Here is a 13,987-nt window from a genome sequence, read left to right as displayed (position 1 = left end):
TCTTTGGGATTGGCTTCAATGCAAACTTTCAAACACTATCACTCAATAACGGCTGATCATAGGGAAGATGAGACAAAAACCAAGCTAAAATAAGCTATTTTTTATACAATGGATGCCCTGAATAAGTGAATTTTCTTGTTAAGAACACTTGGTTGTCCAATACTTGAAGCTATCAATAGTATTAGTCCAGCTCAAGGGACCCAAAATATGGTGGGCCTAAATAACTTACTTGAATACGTAAGTGACTTATATGAAATTTCAAATAAATAAAAAAATGTTTATTTGATACACAATTATAATGCAATTATTTACCAAACACACCATCAGCTGTAACATTTGGTAAAAAACATATAATACCAGACGGATCAATAGATAAGATAAACATTGAAACTTAAAAGTATCAGCTTGTTCATACTTTTACTGTGAACACTCACCAAACGAGGTGGCTACAGGGTAGAAATGTTCATCAAGCGGCTGTAGTGCTTGGAACTGTTTGACAGAGCTTGGGATGACCTTGACGTCTAGTAACTGACCATCAGGAAGACAGAAGTGGGCCATAAATTGTGTGTATTCCATGTCCGATGACGTGGGCATGTATTCGCGATACCACTGATTCAGGTCAAACAGTGTCAGCTTGCGGTGAACGCTGAGTAGGTTGGGTGACCACACTTCCCACGCGATTGACAACAGACTTGCTGTACTCTCCTCTCCACCAGATTCTGTAAACAAACAAAAAGTTTATAAAAAGCCATATGGTTGATTGCTGATATTTTTTTTAATAGGGGGTTTGGATAGGTTATCTTAGGAAATTAGACTTTAAGGACTTACAGTAATTGAAAGAGACAAAAATCAATACAATAGTATAAGGTATAGTATTTTTTACTAGAAAGGTGTTGTCACTCAATTTAAGGTTAAATGTTTAGCATACTTGTATAGACCTTGTCTATTTGCATGAACTACTAAGCAAATTCTGTGATGTTTAAACGTGCAAGTGACAAATTAGCCAAAACCTCTGACAGACTTTTGTATTACCTTCTGATTCAGCGTTCGTCCATAGAGATGAAGACTTTGATGTCGATCTGTGAATGGACTGGCAAGAGATGATTCGTCCACTGGCAATATCAACATCTGTCATATCTGCGCCCAAGTCAAGCTGATAGCGTATTGAACAGGAGGCAAAGCCCTGTGGTAAAAGAAAATGAAAATAGGATATTATTATTAAACCAAGATGACAAAATGGTTTTCAGAAGATACTTTCTAGTAAAGTAGGTTTTTCCATCTGAAAAAGAAACATAAATAATAATCTAGTAATGGTAACAAATTGGTGCTGTTCAAGACCAGATTATTTAGAATTTTAAATTATCTTAGACAAGCAGTTGGATAGAAATTTTACGATTTTGTCTAAATGGAGAAAAAGTCCAAACAGTTTGAGAGACTTTGAGTAAGAGGTGCACCTATCCCAATAAACTTTTCACTAAAAGGCTTATCATCATTCACTAACTGTTTTTAAACTACTAAAAACAAACATCTACTGCAAACTGATACTGATAAAACTCTCCACTCACTTCATAAAAGTACTGGCTGCTGTGTGGTTTCAGGTGTTTCTCATGGTAACTGATGATGTACATGCCCCCAAACGGAATGTTGTCTTCGTCCACCGAGTGGTGAAGTGACCACAGATAACAAACGTACCTCGGATCGTCCGAGGGCTCTAACAGACTGAAGGAGAACACTGGTAGCATGGCTTCCAACAGAGCAGAGGTGTATCTGGCAACATCACACTTATATCAGACTAGACTGGCTAGGTTAGGTTAGGTCTGGTGTGGAACATAACCTGTGCTCAGTGGCGAGTCAGGTGCGCAACAGACTTGTAGGCCTAAAACCAAGGCAGCAATGCCTGGTTCATGACCACATCCTGCTAGTTAAAATGAAACAGTACCGTTCATTCTTGTGTAGCCTACTGGCTTTACTTGATACGTGACACACTACCTTTACCTTTGATGTGTCGTTACTATGTATAAACGTGTAAAAAGCAAATTACAATAGAAAAGTTTGATTAAATAAAATAGTTGAAAACAGTCACAGGGTTAAAAAAGTGCTGAAATAAAGTTTTGAGCATAATATTAAAAACAGTATAAGGGTTAAAAAATAATAAAATAGAGTTAAAGAATTAAACAAAGTACAAGCACAGTAACGTTTTTACTGACACTACGATTGTAAAGATACAAGACTCCTGTCACAAAAGACTAAATTCTAATATTCAACAAGTATCGGCCGATGACTCATTCATTGCGGTTTAGGACTGCCAAGTAAGTTGGAATTCTGGGGACTAAGTGTATTAAAAAACGTGTAAAATATTTCAAAAATTCGCAAAGCTAACAAAAACCCACAAATGTTGATAAAAGTATTAAAATAACAATATGAACAAAAATACACTCTGTATACTCACAGCAGAGTAAGGGTAGAGAGTTCCCACAGTTGGAAGCAGCTGGTGTTGTAGCCGACGGCCAGTGTGGAGATCTGGGGGAAGTACTTGAGTACAGACACGGAGAGGAATTCTAGAGGCATGCGGCCGAGGATGTTGTGTAGACCTGGGTGAGCATTTATCCTGCTCCGCTCAAACGTCACTTCTACATATCAACACAGTAGCAGCAGTTATAATCAAGGTAGGCCTATACTTCTTAGTATCCCCAGATGAACATGACTACTGTTAACTATATTGGTTAGGTTTTTCATAAGATATTTTCTGGTATATTTTCAATTACCTTATTAGAGGACGGTACGATATTTTTTTCCAGCCTTAATTACAATTTAAAGAAGCACAACAATTGATATTTTCTCTTTTAAGATATGGTTGATCTTTTTTCCATTGACATTTTCATTTCAAAAACTAGCCTACTTACCGTTAAGCCAGAGAGCAAGTGTTGAGCTTCCATGTCGAATGCTGCTTGTTCTACAGTCAAAGTCATTTTCCAAGTCTGTAATGGTAACTTCAACAAGCTTACTTGGCCTTTGTTCATCGTAGACTTTGTGCCTGAAGTCACCAATGCCTGCAAAATTACATTTTTTTAATACATAGGCCTAATGCAAAATCTTGAACAGATAAAGCCAAAAATGTACTGGCCATAACCCACTGACAGCTCTAGCTAACAGTCTAGCTTCGTACACAACAGTTTGAAGATGATTATTTTTAGCTAGTGGTAATGATTGTATGGAAGTAAAACATGGATCCTCTTCAAAGAAATGAAGGGTGGTTGATGGTGTTTAAAAATATATTCGGCCCAGTTTATGAAAAAGGTTTGTGGCGCATAAGGGAAATAGAGAGCTGCTTGCCCTAATACAAGTATAAAGAGACTGATATAATAGCGCTTATAGAAGAAGCCAAAAGAATTAGTTGGTTAAGTCATGTACTTACGAGACAGGAAGGCACAAGCCTGAAGGAGGTTTGTGAGGTCGTAGGCTACATACAGGAGGACATCCCTTGGGTAGGCCTAAATTAAGATGGTATGACTGAAATCATCAATATGCGTGATTCGATCAACTCGATATCACTGACGATCAGTTAATATAAAATATCAGAAATGACAAAAATAAATGTGAACGAACCCCAAAGCAGAACAACGAGCGACGCTGCGACATTGTCGCGGACACGAAACGCCGAGAAACGCGGGCCTGCGGACACATTTACGGAGTCATAACGACGATCGCGCCGTGGCCGCGATTATTGGACCGACGATCGCACCGTGACCGCGAGTCATAACGACGATCGGGCTGTGACCGCGGAGTCATACCGACAGTCACGCCGTGACCGCGGAGTCATAACGACGATCGCGCCGTGACCGCGAAGTCCTACCAACGATCACGCTGTGACCACGAGTCATACCGACGATCACGCCGTGACCGCGAGTCATACCGACGATCGCGCCTTGACTGCGGAGTCCTACCGACGATCGCGCCGTTACCGCGGAGTCATACTGACGGTCATGCCATGATGGCGAGTCATACCGACGATCACGACGTGACCGCGGAGTCCTGCCGACGATCGCGCCGTGACCGCAGAGTCCTACCGACGATCGCGCCGTGACCGCGGAGTCATACTGACGATCATGCCGTGATGGCGGAGTCATGCTGACGATCGAGCCGTGACCGCGAGTCATACCGACGATCGCGCCGTGACCGCGAGTCATTACGACGATCGCACCATGACCGTGGAGTCATACCGACGATAACCCCGTGACCGCGGAGTCATACCGACGATCGCGCAGTGACCGTGGAGTCATACCGACGATAACCCCGTGACCGCGGAGTCCTACCGACGATCATGCCGTGATGGCGGAGTCATGCTGACGATCGAGCCGAGACCGCGAGTCATACCGACGATCGCGCCGTGACCGCGAGTCATGACGACGATCGCACCATGACCGTGGAGTCATACCGACGATAACCCCGTGACCGCGGAGTCATACCGACGATCGCGCCGTGACCGTTGAGTCATACCGACGATCGCGCCGTGACCGTGGAGTCATACCGACGATAACCCCGTGACCGCGGAGTCATACCGACGATCGCGCCGTGACCGTGGAGTCATACCGACGATAACCCCGTGACCGCGGAGTCATACCGACGATCGCGCCGTGACCGCGAGTCATGACGACGATCGCGCCGTGACCGTGAGTTCTACATACGATCACCCCGTGACCCGCGAGTCACAAGTTTCTATAGGTACCTGTAAATTGTTACACATTTTTTGGTTTTTATAGATCAGTCCCACAAATGGTAAAAATTGATTTTGTATGTCTTTTTTGGTAACTGCAATACAGTACTTTTTTTATGCACAGAAAAAAATCCTGTCCCATCTCGTCCCGAACTAAAATTTCAATCCCGTCCATCCCTAGTGTGTTTATATAAAGAAACTATAGTACATTTAAAGTTTTACTTTTGAAGACCTTGTTAACACTTGTTAAGGTATGTGTATATATATACGTATTTAAAAAAAAATAAATTTAAATAACCTGATTATGCCTACCCCTTAATAGTTTTTTAGTTTTAGCGAATTTCCCTATAGGGAAGTAGCTATTACCGTAGGTGGCACGGCAAGACCTAGACCCGGGACCGATTTACTTTTTCATTTTGATGTCCCCAGAGGCCAAAAACACCATTCGTTCAAATTTTTATATATGTATATATATATATATATATATATATATATAGACTTATATATATATATATATATATATACGTCCGTGAACGCGATAACTTGAGTAATTTTTGTCCGATTTTGATGAAATTTGGTTTAAAGGTGTAAAGCGGGATAAACTTGAATGAGTTCGCGAACCAGCACGATCGGATCATGGGAACGGGGCTTTACGGGGGGTTTTATGGGGTAAAAATTGGTTTTTCTCACTTTTGACCTTCAGAACACAAAATTTCCCGATTTATCTTTAGACCTTTTTAAAGAGCTTAAAAAAACAAATAATTTAGTATATAAAAGTCTTTTTGTTCGATTATTAGTAACGGAGAAAATTAAAAAAATTGTTAATTTAAAATTCCCATGTTATTCTTATGGAGAATATTGTCAAATGTTGTAGTTTGCTTGTTTATGGATATATTTTGATCAAACTTGGCAAATTTATTTATTTTCTACTAAGCTATCAATATTTTACTCAAAAACACACTTTATTAGTTCCCTTGTAGCAGCAAACCTAGGTACTCGTTAAACATAATGTTATTAAAATATATTTAACTGAAAATCAATTCAGACAAATGGAAATTCGCTTAGTCGGCAGGTTTGCTGCGGCGGGGGTATTTTGTTTTAAAAGTAGGCTATACAAGTTATTGAAATTTACTTATTTTATTTAACTATATTACTAGTAGCCCTAAAGAGTGAATATATACTGAATATATATATATACCGGTATATAAGTCATTATTTAGCTTTTTAGTTTTAGCGCTTGCTGACACATTTTGAGGTTTTCACAGGCCGTTGCAGACACGTAGGAACCATTCTGCTTTGGGGTGAACGAAAACCAAACCATATTCTTTATTTTTCATGACATCAAACAACACTAAATTATTATTTGTTGTTGACAAAACAATTTTAAAAACACATGACTGTTTTTTTATAATAATTAGGAAACAGTCTTTTGGCAAACAAATAGGACATATCTATTGAGGGGTTTTCTCTATAGATGATCACTCACCACCTGAGTGGTTTTCACTCTACCACTAGATCAGCTTGCTACCCTAGGTTAATATTTTCAGATGTATATAGGATAAATGAAAGGAAAGAGTAAGATCATCCGTGTAGCTTCGTTACTGACTACAGTATGGTCAATTGTTTCTTTAGACTACTTCCGGTATATAAAAAAACCAATGTTTCATGACAGATGAGCTCAGTTTCGACCTTAAAATACACTGACTTCACTCAGGGCCACACCAGCCACCTTTTCAGTGTCAGGCAAAATCTATTATCACTCAGCTACTAACGTAAATTGATGGTTAAAAATTGAACACTGATGGTAAAAATAAACAAACCAACATACATCTTTCAAGCGTTTTCCACCAAACGTCGACCAAGTAGACTTTCCCGACATTTGTTCCAACAGCTACGACTCCGTTCCATGGTTCTAGGAGATCAGACAAATTGTCTTGCGACTCATTGGACTTGCTGACCACAGCTACTGATGTTATCTTAAAAATAACAAAATGTGCTAGCTTAGTGTTGTAATAGGAGTAGCCTAAATGTGTGTAGTTTTTTGTAGTATGCTTACTTCTTAATCATTGATATGATTTTGTTAAGCAAAACTAAAATATTTATATAGCATTTTTAAATAGAGTTAGGCCTATTTTGATGGAAGAAAAACATAGGCGTATTTTGATCTTATAATTTTACCAGACAAAAACCAGCTATTTGGTACAAACCTTATCATGAAAGTTGATCACTTTCAGGATTCGTGAGGAACCTGAGTGGTAAAAGCATAGGGAGCCACCATTGTCACTTTCACAACCAACCACCAAGATAGGACTAGATGTCGAGCTTCCGATCAACTCCTCCACACACACCACCTGCGGATAGATAAAATGATGATGTACCTACACAAACCACTCTTCAAACATTGAAACATCATTGAAATTCTCCTTGCCTTGTATATTTTAAAATTATTAGTTATGTAACTTTCAGACTTAAAGCATAAAAGTAACAACTATGATATCTACGCCATAAATATAAATTCCAGTGTCCTTCTGGCTACCGTAGTGCTTTGTACCTGTTTTATTATGCTGCTGCATCTTGCGTAGGCCTACCTTAGGACTGAAAAGTGTTGAATGTTTGTGAAATCAACATTCACTTAATTTGGACCACGATAACAAACCATTCCTCAGACCACCGCCTCCCTTGGATTCTGGTGCTTTCAATTTTTCTCCATCAGATATGAGTTGCAATGTAAAGAGACTCTTTTTAAGATTTTTACAGAGCTAGATTTTTATTAGGCTTTTCCCTATACAAGTTACACTTAAAAATAATGGGCTACTGAGCTATTTTGTCATAGGGACTCTTAAACAGAGAGTAGATGGACAAGAAATCACAAAGAAGTTTAAGTTCACAAACTTTATCAGGTAAACTACAGTAACTCCATTCATAAAAAATAAACATTTCTTTATTCCTTGTTATTGTAATTCAGCTTAAAGTAAGATAGCAAAGTGTGCAGCTTACTGCAGCTACTTATGGAGAAATTAATTTAAACCAGAATATTATTTAACCAACCCTGATAGTTTTATCTCCGGTAGCCCAGCCAAAGGTCCAGCCTGTTCTCTTGGATCCATTGCTGTTTATGTTTGTGATCTGTGGTCCACATGATACCCAACATTGTGTGTTATCTGGAAAAGAAAAGAAATGTATAGGTAAATAAACATATCAGACTTCCATACATTGTTAAGATTTCTCTTAACCACCTCTTACTGTGCCTACAGTTATATATCGTTGAGTAAAAAACTATATTTAACTAAGAATCACGTAAAACAAGCAATACTGCAGGTGACATGGATTTAATAGGTTACCTACTTCACAAATTTACTATGCGTGAAAGGGTGAATTAAATGCATTTTAGATACGGTACCTACTGTAGTTATAACACTTACTTGAGAGAATGCCACCTTTGATGTAGTTTTCATCCTCTACAACTGACAAATCTACTACACCAGGGGATATATTGCAGGTTTTTTTCACTTTCAGTATTCGGTCACAGGATTCATCCATCGTAGACCTAAAAGAGTGTAATGGTCGGTAAACATTTTATATTTTAGCTTCAAAATAGGCTAACTAAGCTGACCACATACCCAGAACCTTACTAACTTAAATCTAATTAAAAGAAAGTCATTCGTTGCATAGTAGGCTTAGAAAACAATCAAGAACATTGTACAGATAGTTTTATTAGTCTTAAAATAATGACGTTACCATGTATGTATATTTTTTGTAATCTGGTTTATGTTAAGGAAAATATAGTTAATTTTAGTGAACAATGTAATCAACATGAACACAGCACGAGAAACAAACATAATCTTGTAACACCTTACATTCGCCTACACAAATCATTTAGAAGTCACAGTTACCAGCAATTTTTGTTATTTAACAAGTTACCATTAGTTGTAAGAAATCTACCTCTTGTAAAATTCAAAGAAACTATCTCAAACTGGCTAAAGCAAAAAGCATTTTATAGCATTGAAGAATACCTTAAATGTACATTTCAGACTTAGACTAGAAACTTAAGATTTTTTGTACTAAAACTATTTGACGAAGCCTATTGTACGCTAATGTATTCCTGTACATTGTATTTAATGGCCAATAAACTTCTTGATTCTTGATTCTAGAGCAAACTACAGTAGCCTATCAAGAAATTTTGTTTTAGAGCGTAAATTAGCCTACATTTAGTAGGAGGCCCCTTAAAGATGAATTAACACTAGAGTGTGCCCTCTGGTTATATTAGAATTTTAACACTTAACTTAAGGTATATGGATTTTGTTGAATGATCAAAGTTATCAACAAAAATATGCCTGCAGTGTCAGCAACAGAAATATTGCTATCCAACAAATATATTAGTAGGTAAGAGGTAACTTCACCAACGTTTTAATAAAGAACATTCTTTGATCTTTTCAAATGTTATTAAGCTATGTTAGCAGCATCACCTCCTTCTATAAGACGCCGCCGCTGCTTGACTCATTTCAGTCAGCGTATGCAAGTGGCTGGGTGACGTACAAGCTCTTGTCACAGAAATAGACAATGGTGTTTAGCTGGTTTACCTAAGGACGACTTTGTTGCAGATCAGCTACCTACTTAATTTTAAATGACAGTTAAGTGCCAGTGAGATTATTTATAAAAACAATCATATGTAGCCTAACCAAAAAGAGCTTCCACTGCCACTAAGCGGCCAACGGTTGTCGCGCCGTGGCTGTGAGTGATGTATGTAGTTAAAATACAAGCTTTCACACTGCACAGTTTTTGTCAAACAAGCGCCCGGACCAATTAGTGCAAATAGATCACCTGTTACATTGTTTTAGACACTGTTTATGTTTATTGTGACATTGTAAACAAATTTGTCTCACCGTATGGTCACACCGTACAACCGGTAACCGTGCAAGTTACACATTCCATAAAACAGTAGGCCTAGGCTACGGGTTACCAGACAGCAAAAACCGCATAGTGTGAAACGAGACTGGAGTTATGGTCAAACAGTTCCTGGGTGTTCGAAATGTTTTCTTAATTTTGAGTTCTGCAGACTTTTTGTTTACCGGTAAGGGTGTTTCTGTTTCTAACATGGCCCAACTAAACTAATGTTGAATTTCTATCATAAGTTTACTTTTTCATTGATGTAGGCCTAACACAAATCTGAAATGATCCTCAGCTCTCAAGATAAAAAAGGCGAAAATTTTCAATTTAACTAAGCTTATGATACCTAAGTTAATTAATTAATTTATTTATTTACCAACGGCAATACACCAATTTACAAAGATAATCAGTAGTTTGACAGCTTCAACAGTGAATATTTGTGCTTATGACTAGATTAACAATAATAAAAACGATATTGATAACAATAATAGACAATGAAATGCGTGACAGTAATAAAAGAAATGAACAACAATAATAGGGCTAAATAATTAAATTAACAACAATACTAATGATTTGAGATAATATACATTATATATCGATAACAGAAAAAACAAAAAGAAATTATTATTGTTCGACTCGCTCCTCTGCTGCCACTCGCCTAACAGCCACCTAAGCGAAAAAGTCGACCGACGAACATATTTTGTTCGTTCCCGGAGCGCATCAGACGTGGTATGGGGCAGAAGCGTAGATAGCTGGTCGAAGCATGGTCCAGCTCAAACAAGCGTTGATGCCTGGTGCTTATGGGATCGTGCAGATTGATCCTCTCGAGCAGAAAAGGGCTGCTGATCTGGTTGTTTAGCAGCTTGATGAGGAAGGCAACATCAGCAACTCTTCTTCTACACTCCAAGCTTTGGAGACCATAAGCTGCAGATATTGCCTCAACTGGGACGTCCATTAAATTGACCCCAGCGCGGCAACCCATATGTCTCACGAAGCGTCTCTGGACTGATTCAAGATGGTTGATTTGGCCGAGGAGGTATGGCGACCAGACCACAGAGGCGTACTCGAGCAGCTGACGAACTAAGGCCTTGAACAGGATCGTTGAGGAGTTGGCACTCAACCCATGTCTTGACGTTTTAGAGATCAATCCCAGCATGCGTGACGCCCTGGTACATATGACTTATGTGTGGTCCAAAATCAAACGATGCATCAATCAGAACGCCCAGGTCCTTGATGTTGTCACACCTTTCCACCCTGTTCCCGTCAAGGAAATAGTCAGCTTCCAAGTTGTTCTTCTTTCTACTGAACGTTATAGGCAGGCCTACATTTTGTTTTAGCAGGATTTGCTGACATATCATTCATTAAACACCAACTAACGACGTTGTCGAGTGCTTCTTGAAGTAGGCTAGTTAACAGTCAGAGTGAGAGTTGACTTCAGCGAACAACTTTATGTCATCAGCAAACAGTAGAACCTAACTAATTGAACTTAGCTAAGGAAATTATAAAATCATTTATCAATTAACTTAAAAAAGAATGATAAAACGTAAGTTAGCCTAACTTAAACCCGCTCTTCTGGCTTTTACCGCTTAGTAAACAATCCCAGTTATAACTTAAATAGGAAATTAGGCCTTACCAACTTACCAGACCTAACAAACAGTCACAAAACACAGCCTATATCAAACATAATGAACAGCTGCAGCTTCATTGTGCTCATTAAGTCAAATTGAAAGTTTCAATGGTTATGAATCTTAACACTTTAAGCCTGATAACTTTAACATAACACGGGTGTTGGCATGGGCCTCTAGGCCTACATAAAGTAGGCAAAAGTTCAACTTACGTTGTGCTTATTTTTGAGTTAGGCCTACTTAAAAGCCAAAAATAGGCTTTTTAAGTACCGGTATAACCAGCCAATTTTTCATGTGGCTAAATTGCGACATTTACTTTGGCTAGTTACAAAGGACTTGTACAAGAAAGGTGTAAATTTGGGTAAGTTACCGGTACCTACACTTCCATATCTGTTGACACAAACAACCGAATGAATAATATTGATTATTTGATTGTTTAATTCAATATATCGTTTGGTTAGTTAGGTTAGGTTAACCTTACCTAACCAATTAGATTTTTTTATTCGGTTGTTTGTGCCAAAAGATAGCCTATGAAAGTGTAGGCCTACCCTAAATTTGAAGTTATAAGTTAAGTTAACTTAATTGTAACCAAGTTTTTGCGTTATAATTTTAAAGAAATTGTCAAATTAACAGACAATATTTTTTTATACTTCTGTAATGAGCCCATGCTTTTGTTAGGTTTAATGAAGCTGTTCGTGCAACTAGGTTTGGCCAAATGAAGTTGAGAAGGTAGGGCTTTTTAAGGTTAGATTTAGGCCTACAGATAACAAAAACTAAATAAAAAAAATAAATTGTTAAAGGCGTTGTGATTTAATAATTATCTCAATTTCTCGTTCTATGTGCAAAATTAATATAAAAAAAACAGCATGCGAATTTTCAAGACCAGAATGAATGAACATCTCAAAAACCCTTCCATTGCTAACAAGTTTACCCAAATTAGTACGGTTAGCCTACAGAGGCTACTTATCAGACGGCTATTTGTAAGTAATAAATATTAAAGCTTACCTGAATGTTGTTCAAATGGTGTAAATCATAGGAACGCTTCCTTTAAAATTTTGCTAAACCGGTACAACTACAACTTTAAACTAAACGAAAAACCGATAATAAGCTAATCTATAGAAATAACAACACGCATTTCGCAAATTTTAACATCCCCACCACCCCAAGACGATGATGATTGATGAAGGTGAAGGATGGATAGATTGCGGGTAAACTGAAGAAAAAAGTAAACATGGAGTAACGATTTCTAAGGGAGTTTCTTTAATAAATGTTTATGTCTGTTTATGTGATATGTTTCTTTCTAGCTTTGACCAATGATTATGCATATCAGTATAATAATTGTGTCAAAAAGTACTAACCTAAGTACTCAAACCTAATGTTTTTAAATATATTTAAATAAAAATTAATTCAGAAAAATGGAATTCGCTTAGTTGGTAGGTTTGCTGCAGCGGGGGTATTCTGGTTCTATTTGTGTATTTCTAATTTGTAACTGATCTTTTACTTTATCGTTCTCCCATGTCAACTCTGTATTTAAATTCTTCATCAACATTCTCTTCATCTGACTTGAATTCTATCTATAGTACTTTTGCCTCAAATCTTTTCCATTTTTTACTTTCTCCCTCTATATACATAGTATATGGAGAAAGTATTGTTTTCGTCAAAATTTTCGAGTTTGAGTTTTGAATGGATATATCCGTTTTGGGTCCCCCTGAACCCAAAAAAGTGGTTTTCGAAGTGATGTCTGTGTGTGTGTGTGTGTGTCTGGATGTGTACAGAGCTACAGACCACACCTGCAGTCCGATTTTGGCGAAATTCGGTATGTAGGTACTAGTCCATGGTATCTCCAGGAATTTTTTTTATTTTTTTAGAAATTTTGATTTTTAATAGGGATTTTTCCATAAAATAACGGAAAATCGAATTTTCTCAAAAATGGCCCGAACGATTTTGATAAACATTTTGTATGTTGTAGCCCTCTAAACTCTGATCAAAATGGTTCAGCTCCCATTTCTGTAAAAATTCACTGTTAAAAAGTTATTGTAAATTATGTTATTTTCCCATTAAAAACCCGCATAAAATAAGAGAAAATCGTATTTTTGAAAGAAACCTGTTTAGATTGAAATTAGTATGTGATTGATAATCCTTATAATTCCAAACAACATAGTGCAACCCCCCATTGCTGTAAAAATCATAATTCAAAAGTTATTGTAACTTTATGTTATTTTCTCATAAAACACCAATTTAAAAACGGAAAAAATGATTTTTTGAAACAAAAACCGATTTTGATTGAAACTCTTCTGTTATAATTCTAAACAAAATAGTGCATCCCTTCATTCCTGTTAAAAATTACCGTTCAAAAGTTAATACAACTTTTGTGATCTTATCTATTAAATATCTTAGTTACTCTCATCACCCATGATAACGGTTGTTGACGAGCTAATGGGAGAAAGTATGTGTCAGATTACTGATACCGTTTATTTTCTAATAAATACATTCTGTTTTGTAAAACAGTTTTTTTTTTAAATTTACCACAGGGGCGGCTCCAGAGGGTAGGCCAGGTAGGCCCGGGGCTACCCAAAATTTGGAAAATTATAAATAAACTAGTGTACATGTTGCTCGAAATTGAGCAATTGAAAATAAGTACAGGAGTTTTATAAACAAATAACTTGTTTAAAAACTAATAACAGTCATAATTTCCGATGATTTGAAAAGAGTCAACTAAAAGATTATTAACTATATAATGGAAATACTCACAATTCACATA

At 37.3% G+C, this 13,987-nt stretch overlaps 2 protein-coding genes across 2 annotated transcripts in view; both read right to left on the bottom strand.

Moving 5' to 3' along the window:
- The window catches only part of LOC128991482 (uncharacterized), a 45,013-nt gene extending 32,638 nt beyond the window's left edge, over positions 1-12,375 (bottom strand). Inside the window, exons 1-10 of the mRNA XM_054414395.1 lie at positions 12,232-12,375; positions 8,137-8,261; positions 7,763-7,875; positions 6,922-7,065; positions 6,543-6,690; positions 2,904-3,050; positions 2,450-2,630; positions 1,566-1,767; positions 1,033-1,183; positions 435-719 (exon numbers count right to left, since the gene is read on the bottom strand). Of these exons, the coding sequence (XP_054270370.1) occupies positions 435-719; positions 1,033-1,183; positions 1,566-1,767; positions 2,450-2,630; positions 2,904-3,050; positions 6,543-6,690; positions 6,922-7,065; positions 7,763-7,875; positions 8,137-8,254 (1,489 nt within the window). The 5' untranslated portion in view covers positions 8,255-8,261; positions 12,232-12,375. The remainder of the gene's footprint in view (positions 1-434; positions 720-1,032; positions 1,184-1,565; positions 1,768-2,449; positions 2,631-2,903; positions 3,051-6,542; positions 6,691-6,921; positions 7,066-7,762; positions 7,876-8,136; positions 8,262-12,231) is intronic.
- On the bottom strand, positions 10,260-10,757 carry LOC128993015 (uncharacterized). The gene has a single exon (XM_054416766.1). It carries the CDS (start codon positions 10,755-10,757, stop codon positions 10,260-10,262), a length of 498 nt encoding a protein of 165 aa, XP_054272741.1.
- Positions 12,376-13,987: the final 1,612 nt, after the last annotated feature.

Source organism: Macrosteles quadrilineatus, unplaced genomic scaffold (assembly GCF_028750875.1).
Source record: "Macrosteles quadrilineatus isolate MER2022 unplaced genomic scaffold, UCM_ALF_1.0 Scaffold_4__1_contigs__length_99947679, whole genome shotgun sequence".
In the NCBI taxonomy this organism is placed as follows: Eukaryota; Metazoa; Arthropoda; class Insecta; order Hemiptera; family Cicadellidae; genus Macrosteles; species Macrosteles quadrilineatus.
Note: the sequence above shows the minus strand (reverse complement) of the source record. Positions and strands in the feature narration are given on the sequence as shown.